Source organism: Aphanomyces astaci (genome assembly GCF_000520075.1).
Source record: "Aphanomyces astaci strain APO3 unplaced genomic scaffold supercont1.44, whole genome shotgun sequence".
In the NCBI taxonomy this organism is placed as follows: domain Eukaryota; phylum Oomycota; class Saprolegniomycetes; order Saprolegniales; family Verrucalvaceae; genus Aphanomyces; species Aphanomyces astaci.
In genome coordinates, this window is record NW_009798307.1 from 232,566 (window position 1) to 249,542 (window position 16,977).

A 16,977-nucleotide genomic window follows, 5' to 3' on the forward strand; every position below is an offset into this window, starting at 1 on the left:
CCGTATACTTTTTTTCTTTACTTGAATAGAGTATTAAATTATAGTATTTTTATAAGCGGTCAAGTCACATTTTGTTGGTCCCCATGGGAGGTGCAAATCCACACACTATATGTGTCGCGCATTATGTGTAACGTTAGACCTTGATCCCTTGTGATAATTAGTTTCCTGCAAGAATGAGAACTTGAAAACCATGGCATCGATGTCTTCCTAGTACTAATTACGCTTTATATTTATATCCTTTGTAATCTTATATTCACAGCTCATTTTTTCATTCGATACTTTTTTTATATTTTGGTTTTGTGATCCTCAATTGGCCAATTCGAACCGCCTCTCTGTCCAATCACAAGTCCTCATCACGCCGTTACTCAGCGTCGTTCCCTGTAGCAACAACATGAACGTACGGTTTTAACGATGTTAACGTGGATTTTGTGAGGCTGGCGAGTCTTTGATTTCCTAAAATCTGTAATAAAAAAGTTTGTCACCCCATATCTTTGAACGATGTCGAATATTTTCAGTCAAAAAGTCTAAAGTCTAGAAATGTAGCCTGAATCAAAATCTACGATTTGCACCAATCAGAATTATTCATTCATAAAAATTTGATTTTTTACCAAATGTGACAATTCTTGTTGGACAGAGAAGTATACGGTAGGTTTATACTGTACTACTTGACGTAGTATCCAGAAGACCAGCCCGTTTATGTACGAATCGTACTTATATGGATTAGAAGTACGTCGCAGTCCCTGTACTTCAAGTGCAAGGACTCACAGAATTACCCCTTCTCTAACACAAAGTAGAAGGGTACTCCGCAGTACTATGGAGTACTACGTAGTGCATTTTAAAGTAGAGTAAATAATTTTTCTATAAAATTTAAATCTTACTATGTAGTATAATATATTAAAATAGATTTTTATTTAGGTAACTTTACTTATTTTTTCTAAACTAAATATTTTTTATTAGAATTTTTTTTTTTTTTTAAGTTAATCCGAAATACTGTTGAGCTCGGATTTGGGGGGGACTGACCTTATCATGATGAATGTATAGTACATATAGCAGTTAGCAGGTGGTGCATATTGTTGTTACGGTTGGCAGTGAAACCAAGCACCTCCAGTAGTACTTTGTTCCTGCTGGCAACTTGGTCAGGTCAATGGTTTGGCCGTGCTCGAGGGACGAAGCAAAGCCGCCATGGCAGTGTATATCCAATCTAAAGAAAGCCACTGGGTGGCGAAATTTAACAAAAAGCAACAGTTCTTTCCGTTGGTAAACGGTAGCTAACGTTTAAACAGGATGAACGAACGCCCCCAATAATTGGTGGCGAATGTTCTCGAACAGAGGCGAGCGACCCGTCCTTGTTACAGTGGCTGTGGCAGTTGGGTTCCAAAAGCGAGAATACATACATATCCGAGGCAACAGGTAGCTAGCTAAGCTCTCTCACTGGAATAATGTCGTAAAAGCGAGGTAACGGTGATATGTCACCATACAAACCGCAAGATCTCGAACGTTCCTGTTCAACATTGTAACGGTCACCAAAAGCTGGCTGGCGATCTTGGTGCAGAATTCAATTCGATAAGTCGAGCTAAACACAAGCAACAATCTTCACCATGGCAACGAAACCCGAGCAAAGCGTCGGGATCGACTTGGGCACGACGTACTCGTGCGTGGGGACTTGGCAGAACGACCGCGTGGAAATCATCGCAAACGACCAGGGCAACCGCACCACGCCTTCGTATGTGGCCTTCACGGACACGGAGCGCCTGATCGGAGATGCCGCCAAGAACCAGGTGGCAATGAACCCGTCGAACACGGTGTTCGATGCGAAGCGGCTGATTGGACGCAAGTTTAACGATCCCATGATCCAAGCCGACATCAAGCACTGGCCGTTCAAGGTGATTGCGGGGGCGGGGGACAAGCCCCAGATTGTGGTCGAGTTCAAGGGTGAGCGCAAGACGTTTCAGCCAGAGGAGATTTCGTCGATGGTGCTGATCAAGATGAAGGAGGTGGCCGAGGCGTACCTCGGGTTGGACGTGCAGAACGCGGTGATTACGGTGCCGGCATACTTCAACGACTCGCAACGCCAAGCGACCAAGGACGCGGGGGCGATTGCCGGCTTGACTGTCATGCGCATCATCAACGAACCCACTGCCGCGGCCATTGCGTACGGGCTGGACAAAAAAGGGGGCGAGCACAACGTGCTAATTTTCGACTTGGGGGGCGGCACGTTTGATGTGTCTTTGCTTACTATCGAGGAGGGTATTTTCGAGGTCAAGGCGACGGCGGGGGACACGCATTTGGGCGGCGAGGACTTTGACAACCGCCTCGTAGACCACTTTGTGGATGAGTTTAAGCGGAAGTACCGCAAGGACATGAAGACGAACCAGCGCGCCTTGCGCCGCCTGCGCACGGCCAGCGAGCGCGCGAAGCGAACGCTGTCGTCGTCGACGCAAGCCCACCTTGAGATTGACTCGCTGTTTGACGGGATTGACTACAACACGACAATCACGCGTGCACGGTTTGAAGATTTGTGCAGCGACTACTTTCGCAAGACGATGGGGCCGGTGGAAACGGTGCTGCGCGACGCCAAGCTGTCGAAGAACCAAGTGAATGAGGTAGTGCTCGTGGGCGGGTCGACTCGCATCCCCAAGGTGCAGCAGTTGCTGAGTGACTTTTTCAACGGTAAGGAGCTGTACAAGTCGATCAATCCGGACGAAGCCGTTGCGTTTGGGGCGACGGTGCAGGCGGCCATCTTGAGTGGCACGAGCGGGTCCCAAAAGCTGCAGGACTTGCTGTTGTTGGATGTGACACCGTTGTCGCTGGGGCTCGAGACTGCCGGGGGGGTGATGACGACGCTGATTGCGCGCAACACGACGGTGCCGACTAAGAAGTCGCAGACGTTTTCCACGTACGCGGACAACCAGCCTGGCGTGCTGATTCAAGTGTTTGAGGGTGAGCGCGTGATGACAAAGGACAACAATTTGCTGGGCAAGTTTAGCCTGGACGGGCTGCCCCCCATGCCCCGGGGCATGCCTCAAGTGGACGTGACGTTTGACATTGACGCGAATGGGATTTTGAACGTGTCGGCGGTCGAAAAGTCGACGGGCAAGGAGAACAAGATTACGATCACGAACGACAAGGGCCGCCTGTCCAAGGACGAGATTGACCGCATGGTGAACGATGCGGAAAAATACAAGGCTGAAGACGAAAAAAATCGCGCGCGCATTGAGGCCAAGAACGGCCTTGAAAATTATGCGTACAGCCTGCGCAACACGCTCAACGACGACAAGATCAAAGGCGCTGTGGACCCGGCCGACAAGAAGACGCTCGAGGACAAGGTGGCCGACACGATTGCGTGGATGGACCGCAACTTGGCGGCGGAAAAGGACGAGTTTGAGGCCAAGCAACAAGAACTGGAGAGCGTGGCCAACCCGATTATGCAGAAGTTGTATGCGAGTGGAAGCGGAGGGGATGTGGGGGGGATGCCAGGGGGATCGGCGCCCCCTTCAGGCTCAGGTGCCGGCGGCGGCGCGGGCCCCAAGATTGAAGAAGTGGATTGAACGGTGTAGGAGTAGGATGAGGGAAAGAGTATCTGCCATCAATGTATAACCTTTCATGTGTGCTAGTACTTGTTGAATGGGGGCGTAATATAGACGATGGCAAAAGATAGTTGCTCATAGAATACTATTGTAAAAGTTTTCACAGCAACAACCATTCTAAGGTAACGCATCGAATTCGCGAAGACTTTTTGCGTTGTCATGCCTAATTTCGTAATCTGACGGCATATGAGGAAAATATAATTCGAGCACTATTTTATAATTCCTTTTTGATCATAAAACAACTGAATATAAAGTTAGGATTATAGGGAGCAGTCGTAAACGTCGGAATGAAAGTTTGTGATTTTCTATTTCTCGGACAGCGATTTTATCTTGATTTCTGTATTGTGGAATAAAAATATTTATGTTTATTTTATTGCGAGAAATTGATTCTGTCCGAGAATTCGATGCTTTGTTACCTTACATAGTTATGGCTGTGAACAGTAGGACGAGTGTGATCAAGGGGCGTAGAACGGATTTTTGTAGTAACTTTCTTCATAGTACTGTATTCGCCCTTGTCCTCCATTTATCCTCAACGTGTACAGTAAGTACACTACGTACAGTGCTACTCAAAATATGTGTACGTTTCGATGTGTCAAATGGGTAGACATTCATTACTACTAGTATGTACTACTAGTAGTTAGTATACGTTGTTCTAACTTGGCTAGCCGCATTTTGTATTAGGAATCCGTGGCCGATTCGCCTCCAATCCAGTGCATGGCAGCCGTCACAAGGTGCAAGTCGTGGTCGGCTGCCGATTGGTCGTGGTGCAAATGCCTCAGAAAAGCCTCGTGAAACCTCTGGCGAAGTGCCAGCACCATCTCAGCCTCTTGTCCATCCATCGATAGGACGATCCAGTCGTCAATTACCACGAGGACCTGCCCCATACGATGCCACGTCATAGACTTGAACCAAGGGGAGCTGTATGTATTACCTGGTTGGTGGCGGGCTCAGGTGAAATAGTGTGAGTCGAGTCAGAAATAGTGTGAGTCGAGTCGTCTACGATGGCGTGGTGGCCCACGAGTAGAGCCATGGCAAACGCTGACACTTTGGTCGCGACTTGGGCCACGCGCACGCGGTCGGACTGCATCATGTCATGGAAACAAACCCAGTCCAGACCATATTGGTCGTTGGATTTCTATACAAACATATAGATATTTAGAAGAAGGTTTCCATTATATATGTATATATATACTGTATATGGCATCCACAATATCGATAAATGTATATGGTATCCACAATACATGTGCATGTATATATATATATATATATATATATCACCGAGGATTAGAATATACTTCGAAGTATATGATATCCATCCACGATACATATAAGTATATGTATATCACCGATATTATTGCATCCAAGGTGTATCGGTGGCGAACACAACAAACGTGACCAAACGATATAACGACCAACACATCTCTCCCAAATATATACAAGTATATATTATATATTATACATAAATACAAGTATATATATATAATATAAATACAAGTATATATATATAATATAAATACAAGTATACACATAGCGAGAGAACAAATCTACATCATTGGGTACATACATATATATAACTCTCCACTGGATATATATATATATATATGGGATCATTTCACCAATACACGAGGACTCTACATATCAATCATATCGACTAAATATAAGCAGCCATTCAGCATATACCTTGGGGGAGTACACGAGCACGGTGGACGAGCTCAATTTGACTTTGAATTTTTCTTTCGTGGTGAAATTCACCGTGCCTTTGCTTCTGTACATGAGGTTCGGGTACAGACCCGCAGCCAGAACCGCTTCGGCCATAGGAGCCAGCTGTGGAGTTACACATAACGTCGCTGGCGGGCCGTAGCCGAGGGCCGCGAACTCTTGGCCAACTTGCTTGACCACGCCGTGGATGTGGCTCAGGGTGCTGGCCACGAGCCAATTCTGCTGGCAGAACCGCGCAGCAGCTTTGGAGTGTTCAATGTACCCTTGCAAGGCGGCGTGGACGACCAGGTGGTCGCTCGAGACAGTTTGCCCCAGCGTTCGCTTGACTTGTTTGCGCTCTTGCTTTTGAGCTGGGGTCATTCTACAGCAACGTGCGGGGGTGAATACATAAGATAGTATTGAGATTTGTTTGACTCTGAAATTCCTCCACAAGCCGACCAATCAATCGATCGATCGCCCGAGCTTGGAAATTTCATATCAAAGTACTACAATCAATCTATTTAGCCAATCAAAGTACAACCTTCATTCTTCTTTGTAGCCAATCATATACAAGTTTGCTCGATTAGTTGGTGCGATTTCATATCAATCCCCCAAAATAGGCAAATTGGACTGAAAAGCACAGTATAATGATATGATATAGTGTGGGGGTTCCTCGCAACACCAAGCATTTAATTGTACTTTTATAGTTTTCTTGTACCTTTTTTTACTAGTATTAGGAATACGTATTCAACAAAGTATATAACCTATTCCTATCTTTTAATTTTAAAAGCATACAGAGGCGAATAGTACCATCCATGACTACGGATTACAACTGAAATACAAAAAAATCTATTCATTCACCGTATGTAATTGAATCACTTGCAGGTTATACTTGTCCTTTTGAGCCAATCAAATCCATTCAAAAATGGATTAGCCAATAGCGTCGATTCGATTCAGCGGCGAGATTCGATTCGACGGGGTCTGGAAATTCGTATCGAATATACCACAATAAATAGATCAGACTACTAATGAGCCACGAGATATTTATATTATCGACAGAAGGGAAAGATATCCACACCATTGTTTTCAATCACAACATTCGACGATAGATGATAATATCATATATATATATACCCCATGTCGGATACAAACGGATCGCGAAACGTTAGCGCGCAACACGTGTAGAGCAGCTGGTCGTATACATGGCAAAAGTGTCCAAGGAGAATCATCTTGCCGATCGCAGGAGGTACCCCCAGTTGTGCCAATTTCCAGCCCAAATACGTCAATTCGTGAGTATCATCCAGGGCGCCTAGAGTGGTGTTATATATTTTTAAAAATGTTTTAAAAATAGGATGATGGAATACAAGAGAGTTTTGTATATATATATTGATTACATACCCATAAGCTGAAGTGACGCAATAGCCGAGTCAATTGCATGCCGAGGCGGCGGGTCCAGCGCCATTTCAAGGAACATTTGGATCGAGTCAAAGCCGAGGGCGTGGTGGGCTTGGTACTGGAGCAACTGGATCGTCAATACAATCTCGTCCAACGAGATGGCTACATACGAGACGATATTTTTAAATCCATTTCAAACGTTCAAGACTGGTATCACAGGAGAGCGCAAACGTTTGAAATGAATTTCAAACGTTTCAACACCACTTCTTTTTAATATGTACAAACCGACGATTGGCATTTGAAATCCATATATATATACATATATGGTATTCAAAGATGCAATCGATATATATATATATTATATGGTATTCAAAGATGCAATCGATATAAATATATATATATAGTTATACGGTATATATATATACAGTATATATATATAATATGGTATTCAAAGATGCAATCGATATAAATATAAATATATATAAATATATTATATGGTATATATATATATATATACAGTATATATAAATTATATGGTATTCAAAGATGCAATCGATATAAATATATATATATTATATGGTATATATATATATATTATATGGTATATATATATATATATATTATATGGTTCAAAGATGCAATCGATATATATATATATATATATATATATATATATATTATATGGTATTCAAAGATGCAATCGATATATATATATTGATTGCATCTTTGAATACGGTCACTGTATATATATATATTATATATATATAATTTTTGCCATGTCCAAGATGCGATTCGTACCGAGTAGTTCGGGCGTCATAAACGGCGGCAACGTGTCGTGCCTAGTTTTGGACATGACGTGAAAGCACACGCCTGGAGCCACCCGACCGGCGCGGCCCTTTCGCTGCGCGCAATTGGCTTGGCTTACCCACTCTGTGTGCAGCGCAGTGTACCCTAATATATTATATATATATATATATATACTCCATCGTTTTTATATGATATATATCTATATACCGTTGACGAGCGAAGACTGCTTGGACTTGCCCGTGTCGATCACATACACGACGTCCTCGATCGTGATGCTGGTTTCGGCAATATTGGTGGCTAATATCACCTTGCGTGTGCCTTGTTGAGGGCGACCAAACGCTCTAAAAACGATATGTTGCGTATTAATATATATATATGTAAATTTTGAGATTTTATAAACTTATTTTTCTAACTCCAAGAGATTTAAAAAAATATAAATTGATCTAAAATATATTATGTATGATGACAATATGTATGTACATATAAAATATATATGTCTGTCAAGTTGGGGTTCATACTCCACGTTCGACTTGAATGATGACAATATATATATATATATACTACGTAGTATCAAATACATAAATATCGATCAAATAGATTAACAATTAAAAACCACTACACAAAAATCCAGTGGCCACTCGAAAATTATCAACCCTTCCCCATCGATTTTCGTGTGTGACACTGTTTTTTTGCCAAAACACTCAAATCATCGTACAAACCATCGATTAATATGGATATATATATATATATATATATATATATATACTACCTCCAGACGGAAATAGAAGTCCCTTTTGGTGAAAATTAATAAAATTGGTGATTTGTTTGATGGTGTTATCTGTTTTTGCCCTAAGTATGCTTGTTGTAAAGGTCTTTGTATGATCCGTATCCCTGTGGAATATAATACCTTAAAGATGAATACCCTAATGGATAAGGCGGTTCTACTCTATGAATGTTTGTGGTTTGCATGCATTCTACCTGCATGAACAAATAGTCAGCAACAATTTAAACTATGTTTTGTACAGAATATAAATTAATGCAGGTCATAATATAATCAGTATAAAATCGTGACTCGTATCCGGATACATATAAATAGACTCTATAAAATAATTAATTCCGGTTAATTCTGAAAAAACCTCTAAGAATGAAAAGGGACTTCTATTTCCGTCTGGAGGTAGTATATAACAAAGCAGCACACACAAGTATTCAACATTTGACTCACACGTCCATATCCATATATATATATATATCCATAAATATATATATATATATAGCTTGGATCGAATCTCAAACCACGACTAGAACATGGTATATACTGTAGCACGCACGCACCCTCAATCCCTCCTCTGTTCACGTACACGATCTATCTATCTATCTATCTATATATAAATATATAGACACTGATTTCGTCCAAATATCCACTTTGATCCCAACTCCAGCAGACAATCTCTCTCTCACTTACCGACGTTGTTCTGGTGCCGACAGTTTCGAGTGCAGCTTGGTGAGGGTAATCTGCCCCATCAGACCCGCATCGGCGGCCATGAGCTCTGAAATCGCCTCCATATCGTCCCACCCAGCCACAAACACGAGCACCGCGCCGGGACCGTATTGGCTCGTGACCACATGACGCAGCAGCGTCACCACCAGCGCCGAATCCACGCCGCCATCCAGGGCGTCCTGCGTCAGCTGGTACTGCGCCACCATCGCATCCACTTGGAACCGCGTTGTCGCTGCTTGTTTTGCCGCCAAAACAGCCGCCACCGTGTCGCAGACAGATGACCCAGGCGTCACCGTGTCGCAGACTAGCCCGGTATCCGGATCGGGCAAATCGAGTGAGGGGTGACTTGGGGCGTGCCATTCCGACCCAAAACACGTGGCCACGTGGGTCCCCAGCGCGGCTTCGTCGGCAAACCCAGAGGCAGAGCACATGACACATGTCAAGTTGTACTAGCATGAAAGCGATATATATATATATATATAGTCTGGGGAAAGACAACACAACTATACAGTATAAAGCGCAAAACCTATCCATATATATATATATATATGTGTATTTCTACATTGTACTACAACCAAAGATATATATATACATAAACGAAAAGATAAACATAGGGTAAAAAAAGCAAGACCTATGTCCATAAATATATATATATATATATATATCGATGCATCAGTCATCGAACACTGTGCCGACCGGTAGACATATGCCAGTATAAGCTCCTATATTTACACATCAATATATCCATACCACAACAGTACATTTTTGGTGTGTGTAGTGTATGTATACAATATATATTGTCCTTTTACCCCAAATTTGGACTTTACTGTTAGGGCTGATTCGCCAAATCCGTCGATCAATTCTTTGTACTGACGTTTGTATGCAAAAATCGTCCAGTGTCACATTAATTTCAGTCACACACTAATTCAATGTTGAATGGTCCAAGAGGGGATTTGATTGGCCACTTGATTCATGTTGTGGCTTTTGATTGGTCGATCGATTGTCTGCCGATTTGGTGCTGCTCATTCAATTGAGCATCCCACTCCAATTTCGAATCGACTTGACAATATATATATATCATATACAGGCCACAAGGATCGCAGATCTATTTTTGCTCTTCAAGTTGTACTACAGATAAATATATATATAGACAACTCGCAACTACTACTAACTGTTCGTTCATGCAAACACATTCATATTTCTATTGGCACACCACATTGTCGATATGCTTTCTTGTATATAAATAAATAAATAAATATATATATCCAATCCACTTTACCTCGACAGCAGGCGGCGTTGGTTGGTGTGTCGTTGCGTCGACGTTGATCAGCACCAAAATGTCGTCCAGAAAGCACGGAAGCACGGGATGCATACGGCCGTGGACGGTCACGACAGGACACCCGCCGAAATAAGACGAAAATTTGTCCAATTGGATGGTGGCGCTCATGAGAATCACGCGCAGACGCGGCCGATGGGGGAGGATGAGGCGCAGCAGAATGAGCACAAAGTCAGAGTGTTTGTCCCGCTCGTGCACTTCGTCCAGCACAATGTGGGTGAATGCAGTGGCCGTGGGGTCGGAGCTCAGCCATTTGAGCAAAATGCCTGCAAAAAAGCCCAATTTTTAGCAAAAAAACGATCCATTTTTAGCAAAAAACGATCATTTGTTAGCCACCCCATGTTGGGGTTGTTGTAAGCAAAAAACGATCAATACTGATATCGAGATACTTTGATCATACACACAAAGTTTAGGCTATTTCTGCAGAAATCCACCTCTCACACATCAGCATATACTCTATCCACAACATATGCATTCCTTCTACAACTTGTATATATATATATATTATATATCATGGAATAGCGAAACCTTCCAGTCTATATAAAATATATACTACGTAGTATTTATACATATAATCTCTCTCTCACACTATATATATATATATATATATATATGGAATCGCGGGTTCTCGCTTGGGTTACCGAGAAATGTGTGATCTATAAATATATACATATATATTATATAACCCATCTAGGCATATATGTATATATATATCTACATACACCACTCATACATATCCCCACCACACCATCATAAACAACAACAACGTCGTCAACATCATATCAATTCTCACATATTTTGGTATATATATACCTGTGGTGCACAAGAGCAGGCGCGTGTGCCGGGCACTGTACTGGGCGTCCAGTCGGATGCTGTAGCCGACGTCCGTCCCCAGCGCCACGCGGCGCTCGTCGGCAATGCGCTGCGCCAGCGTCATGGCCGAAAGTCGACGCGGCTGCGTCACCACGACCCTGGCCGCGCCGTCGTCCAATAGAAATTGAGGGATTTGCGTGGATTTGCCGCAGCCAGTGTCTCCAGCTACGACGAGCACCTGGTGGCGTCGGCTCAGCTCCAAAATCTCCCCCCGATGGGCAAACACTGGCAGCCCCATCTGGCCATCGCTGTACTCGTGTGGAGTTGACGGCACATGCGGGAAGAGCTTGGGGAAGGACGAGAACGAGGAGGAGGATGGGAGGGAAGGGGGGGCCTTGATGCTGGCTATGTACGAAATAATAGATGGGAGGATATATAAGAGTGAGGGATAGCAACAGGAATAGAAATATTGTGGATTCAGTTCCAGACCCGTGAAATCGAATGAGAATCACGAATCATCGACGCTATTGGCTAATCCAATTTGGAGTGGATGATTTGATTGGCTCTTACAGAAAGAAAACAAGTATATTCAACCAATCAGAGCTCCGGTGTGATTATTCAATATATTGAATAGACAAACCACGCGAATAATTTTGAAAGTTTATAGCGAATTCACAAGAGTAAATAGATGAGGATATCGGATCAAGGGACATGAAAGAGAAATGGAAGGAATGATAAGTTAGAGTACTGGTATGATAAGACAATAATGATGAATATATATATATATATATATATATATCAAGGGACACGAAAGAGAAATGGAAGGAATGATATGTTAGAGTACTGGTATGATAAGACAATGATGACGAATAGATTGATATATCATCTATATATATATATATATATCCATCTACGTTGGGTGCAAGGCCATGCATACACTATGAGTCGTCGTCATTGTCAGCGTAAGATAGTACAGAAGTTATGTACACACGTGAACAAATGATTTAAATATTCTCATAAATATACATACATATATGTAGAAAAATGATTTCCAAATTTTCATAAATATGCATATATGTAGAAAAAATGATTTCAATATTTTCATAAATATACATACATATATGTAGAAAAATGATTTCAATATTTTCATAAATATAAATACATCATATAAATACTAAAAGGTATACAACATATATGGATGTAAACATCAAAGACAACACAACAACATACTCCACTTGATTCCTACAGCATATATATATAACTATATGATCACATGTACAATGTCATATCGTCTGCTGTGTGTTGGCATACCCGAGGAGGGGGGAGCTGCTGGGTACGCTTCCAGGAACGCCTGCATGGCGTGCAAGGTTGGCGCGGATAGCGCGAGCGGCGTCGGTGGGACTCGCAAGGACACCGCCGTCATGGAGGACGTGGTCTTGGCGCGGGTAACGAAGATGAATCGCGCATCATTCTTGCCCGTGCTCTTGGAATGAAACCCTTGCTTGGCTGCGACATTGTGCACGTACCGGCGCTGCGAGTTGTCCAGCGTGCTGGGAAACGTCAGCTCTATGTTGGTCACGTTGTCATGCACAAGACAAATAACGACGACGATGGAGGAGGACGTACGAGATACAGACGGGTCGTCCTGGAGTGCCTTGAGCTGCGACGACACGTACAGGACAAACTCCTCCGTGAGCGCGATGGGCGTATCGATGCCCTGACGTCCGCTCCCTCCTCCTCGACCTCCACGACCTGCGGAATCGCCGCCATTTCCACGTTGATACTGCGGTGCCCGACCGCCGCCGTTTCGTCCACCGGCGCGGCCGCCTCCACGAGAAGAGTACTCCCCTCGTCCGCCACCTCCACCTCTTCCTCCTCTATATGACTGATGTCGCTCTTCATGGAATCTCCCAGCTCCACGTCCGGAATAGTTGCCGCTACCGGTACCGCCGCCACGGCGACTGTAATCTTGGTGGTGTGGCGGGTCCATGCTTGAAGCGCCAACACTTTTGTGGTAAAGCACACTATTTAACGGTGACAAAACGCACACTATTTACAAGGACGAATATATTTATATATTTCAATATTTCGATGGATTGTCAAATATCCTTTGCCGATGAGTAACGGCGAGGGAGAAATTTGACCTGTCGCCTTTTGATTGGTGGATTGGAAATTAAAGTATTTGGATTGGTTGATGTGAGTGAGTTGTGATTTGATTGGTGGATACATTGAAGCCACTGAATGCAGGTCGTTCGAACCAGCCAATCACAGAGGACCAGATCGAAACTGGATTCTCCACGCTATTCCAGCGACGCATGTATTGTTGGATTCATCTTGTTCCGTCCGCACCCGGCGCCATGGACTCGACACATTTGGATATGATGCTGATCGACGACGACATGGCATGCCTATTCGATGGAGTACCGCCATCTACGCATCCCATCATGGAAGACGTTGACATCAACATCTTCGACGACCTCCCCATGTTCAAGAATGAGTCGTACGACTTCACAGACGCAACCACGGACGACAGTAGCGCAGGGGTGTCTTCGCCTTCCTCGAGCGAATGCTCGGACTCGTCGACATCTCCAATGCAACGTCATTCCTACCCCGTGGCGACAGCATACCCATGGATGCCGGCCGTCGTCCCCGCCGCGCTGTCTCTTCCGTTCGCCATGCCCATTGGCCTTCCCATCGCCACCAAACGCAGCCTTGAAGCACCTGAACTACCTCAATCTACATCAAAGCGCTCCAAGCACGAAATCCGACTCATGAAGAACCGCGAGAGCGCGAACAAATCCCGCATGCGCCGCAAGAACCAAGTCACGGACCTCGCGGGGGAGAACAACGACTTGAAAGCACTTTTGGCAGAACGGGATGCGCAACTAGCTGCGCGGGACGCAACCATCAAGTCGCTCACGGAACAGTTACACTTCCTGCGTACCCTCGTCACGACCTCCACGTCCACCTCGGACCAGAACGTCCAGTCCTTCAACAAGTCGAAGTTGGCAGCCCCCGCAGCCGGCATCGTCCTGTGCGCCTTTGTCTTTGGTCTCACCCTCTTTTCAGACCCATATGCGCACTCTGCTCCCGCCGCGCCCCATCGCCGCTCCATGCGCGTCGTCCACGGTATGAGTGCAGCCTCCCCTTCCTCTAGCAGCAGCAGCATGTATATGGCGACCACCCCCATGGGTCTGCTGTACCTTCTGAGCGAGTTTGGCGTTGTCTTTGACAGCCTGTGGTTCCATCTCCTCGCTGTACTCGCCGTCGGCCTACTCTGTGTCCTCGTGCTGCGGCAACCGACTAGTCCCAAGGACATTCACGTAAGCGTAAACCTCCACGAGAAGAAGGGTACGGTCGTCCATCGACTCTGCCATCGCGCGTCGCGATGGGTCACACGGAGCGCGGCGACAAACATCGGCAAGATGCACTGACGGACGACCGCGCACCACATTTCATTTTGTACCATAGCCCTACCCTTAATTTATCGAATTCCATAAATTTGTCCAATACGGAGGACTATTAATAGTATTGATACTAAAGCAGTACTACAGTGTACCTACTAGACTTACTAGACTGTGTTTAGTACTACTAGGGGATACTATCCAATCAGATCACACAACAATCCATTGTATTTCAGCCAATGAATGATCGATCTGTTGTCTGTACTTCAGCACTTTTGAGACCACGTCGTCGCCCTGCTTGTAACGCCACCCACATGAAGCGCCGCGCGCAGCCCAACACGCTTGCTACATCTTTCAAGGCGGGGACACCGACATCCCCCAAGCATGATGCGTCTTCTCCGCTGTCGCATAAGAAGGACGCCAATGGTGGAGTTCCTGTCGGCGAGGACATTGCGAAACCGAATCTGTCGGTCATCAAGCGCGTCGTGGCAGGCTTCTCCATGATCGCGCTGTTTGGTCTCATCATCTATGGAGGTGCATAGTATGTTTCTATCCAATCCCACTTACACTTGCTTGTTCGATGATGTAGGGCATTTGTACGTGACGTTGCTCGTCGTCGTGTTGCAGGTCTGCCGACGTGACGCCCGACTGTACCGTTCGTTGTCACGAACTCGTTTGTCTTGTAGACGCTCATCTTCCGAGAACTTGTCAACGTGCGGTACCGCGCCGCGGCGGAGAAGAACATTCCGTGGTTCCGAAGCATCCAAGTACGTCCAAACCACGAGCTCGTTGCTCAGCCACGAGTGTGTAGTGGTGCTGGTTTGGGGTGGCGTTGCTGTACAACTACGGCGACTCGTTCCAGACGTTCCTTCGATCGAACCACAACCAACTGGACTTTCCCTGGCTGCGCATGTACCTGCAGTACCACACATGGGTCAGCTTTAGCCTGTACGCGACCCTATTTGTGTTTTCCGTGCTCAGCTTGAAAAAAGGTACAGCGCTCGATGTGATTGGTTGAAATGTTTGATTTCCTCCAACCCTATAGGTATTTCTGATATATTATTACCTATTTTGGATTCTGATTTATATATAAAAAAATTCAATATTACTACGTAATAGTACAATTAGTTCATATTTTATCACCAACTTTTAAATCTTCGGGTGCTATTGTATTTAAAAATATATATGTGTGGATTCATTGTTTTAGCAATATTAGCTGATCTATTAGGATGATATAATATTGCCCTGATTGGCTACATTCGTTTATCCAAATCTGGCCTCGTGTTGGATGGTATTGTGCTAAATGTACTGGCAGTGAATTATGATTAATATATGTAAATATGTATCCCAAACTATTTGACGTCCCATCCTACTTTGACGGTGGAAGCGCGAGCATTTGATTGGTCCCTTGATGCTCGTTTGTGGGGTTTGATTGGCCCTTAATTCGTGTGGTGGGTTTTGATTGGTCGATTGTCTGTCGAGTTGTCCCCAACTTGGAACAGAGTTGACACTATTGTAATTGTGAATTCGCTATAAACTTTCAAAATTATTCGCGTGGTTTGTCAACTCAATATTGATTCACGCCGGAGTTGTGATTGGTTGAATATACTTGTTTCCTTTCTGTAAGAGCCAATCAAATCATCCACTCCAAATTGGATTAGCCAATAGCGTCGATGATTCGTGATTCGACGGGGTCTGGAAATTCGTATCGAATCATCGACAATATATCTATTGTCCTTTTACTTCAAATTTGGTTGACTTTTGTGCTAATTCTTTGCCAACTCTATCGATTGTTTGTCTTGACTTTTGTATGCAAAATCCAACCCGTGTCACACTACTTTGATTCACAACCGAATATTCGATGTTTTTGCCTTGGTCCAAGAGAGTGGATCATTCATTTTTGATTGGCTACTTGATTCGTCTTCTGGGTTTTGATTGGTCGATCATATCGATTGTCTGCCAATTTCGTTCTTATTCGAACCACACACACACACTCGAATACTTTAATATATCGACTTATTAGGGTATTACAAGTACCAGATGGGCCAGCTGACGTGGACAATTGTGACGCTGTGCCTGATTGTATTTCAGATGCGATTTGTGCTCGACAGCATCTGCAAAGGCCTCGTCTGGCTCTTCTTTCCAGCTTCGCTCGTCGTATGCAACGACTGTTTTGCCTACTTTTGCGGCAAACTTGTCGGCAGACGGGTCTTTACCACGCCATTTCTAAAGCTCAGCCCCAACAAGACATGGGAAGGGTTTCTAGGCGCATTCGTGTGTACGCTAGTGTTTGCGTTCTGGAGCAGTGCGCTCTTGGCCCAGTCTCCGTGGATGATATGTCCTTTGGAGTCTATCGAGGTACAATAACAACCAACAGAAATAGATATATATTTCTACACGTCGAAAAATGAATTAAAAAAAAAAAGAGTGTTTGGAGGA

General features: G+C 44.3%; 4 protein-coding genes across 7 annotated transcripts in view; 2 read left to right on the forward strand and 2 right to left on the reverse strand.

Moving 5' to 3' along the window:
• Positions 1 to 1,562: 1,562 nt before the first annotated feature.
• H257_12958 (hsp70-like protein) lies at positions 1,563 to 3,613 on the forward strand. Its single transcript, XM_009840360.1, has one exon. The coding sequence runs from the start codon at positions 1,599 to 1,601 to the stop codon at positions 3,546 to 3,548; it is 1,950 nt and encodes a 649-aa protein (XP_009838662.1). The 5' UTR covers positions 1,563 to 1,598; the 3' UTR covers positions 3,549 to 3,613.
• Positions 3,614 to 4,171: 558 nt separating this feature from the next.
• Positions 4,172 to 13,146, reverse strand: H257_12959 (hypothetical protein). The gene is made up of 12 exons (XM_009840361.1): positions 12,761 to 13,146; positions 12,446 to 12,700; positions 11,135 to 11,539; positions 10,265 to 10,587; positions 8,950 to 9,434; positions 7,695 to 7,828; positions 7,479 to 7,631; positions 6,684 to 6,842; positions 6,420 to 6,594; positions 5,268 to 5,667; positions 4,519 to 4,722; positions 4,172 to 4,462 (listed from the first exon to the last, which is right to left on the reverse strand). The coding sequence occupies exons 1-12, from the start codon at positions 13,122 to 13,124 to the stop codon at positions 4,265 to 4,267; spliced, it is 3,255 nt and encodes a 1,084-aa protein (XP_009838663.1). The 5' UTR covers positions 13,125 to 13,146; the 3' UTR covers positions 4,172 to 4,264.
• A 281-nt stretch (positions 13,147 to 13,427) lies between these two features.
• Positions 13,428 to 14,679, reverse strand: H257_12960 (hypothetical protein). Its single transcript, XM_009840362.1, has one exon. It carries the CDS (start codon positions 14,451 to 14,453, stop codon positions 13,866 to 13,868), a length of 588 nt encoding a protein of 195 aa, XP_009838664.1. The 5' UTR covers positions 14,454 to 14,679; the 3' UTR covers positions 13,428 to 13,865.
• A 132-nt stretch (positions 14,680 to 14,811) lies between these two features.
• Positions 14,812 to 16,977, forward strand: part of H257_12961 (hypothetical protein) — a 4,831-nt gene continuing 2,665 nt past the window's right edge. For 2 of the 4 annotated variants that reach the window (XM_009840366.1, XM_009840365.1), the window contains exons 1-4: positions 14,813 to 15,072; positions 15,128 to 15,165; positions 15,225 to 15,305; positions 15,350 to 15,530. In XM_009840366.1, coding sequence (XP_009838668.1) covers positions 14,853 to 15,072; positions 15,128 to 15,165; positions 15,225 to 15,305; positions 15,350 to 15,530 — 520 coding nt within the window. In that variant the 5' untranslated portion in view covers positions 14,813 to 14,852. Of the gene's footprint in view, positions 15,073 to 15,127; positions 15,166 to 15,224; positions 15,306 to 15,349; positions 15,531 to 16,561; positions 16,897 to 16,977 lie in introns of all 4 variants that reach the window. The other 2 variants (XM_009840363.1, XM_009840364.1) reach the window with 2 other exon arrangements.

What these genes read in the sequence shown, in the direction of transcription:
- H257_12958 (XM_009840360.1), top strand. Translation starts at nt 1,599, where the DNA reads ATGGCAACGAAACCCGAGCAAAGCGTCGGGATCGACTTGGGCACGACG.
- H257_12959 (XM_009840361.1), bottom strand. Translation starts at nt 13,124, where the DNA reads ATGGACCCGCCACACCACCAAGATTACAGTCGCCGTGGCGGCGGTACC. An exon ending in GGACGACCCGTCTGTATCTC is followed by an intron (nt 12,701 to 12,760) that starts GTACGTCCTCCT and finishes TGACCAACATAG; the next exon opens with AGCTGACGTTTCCCAGCACG. An exon ending in CTGAGCCCGCCACCAACCAG is followed by an intron (nt 4,463 to 4,518) that starts GTAATACATACA and finishes CGTATGGGGCAG; the next exon opens with GTCCTCGTGGTAATTGACGA.
- H257_12960 (XM_009840362.1), bottom strand. Translation starts at nt 14,453, where the DNA reads ATGTCCTTGGGACTAGTCGGTTGCCGCAGCACGAGGACACAGAGTAGG.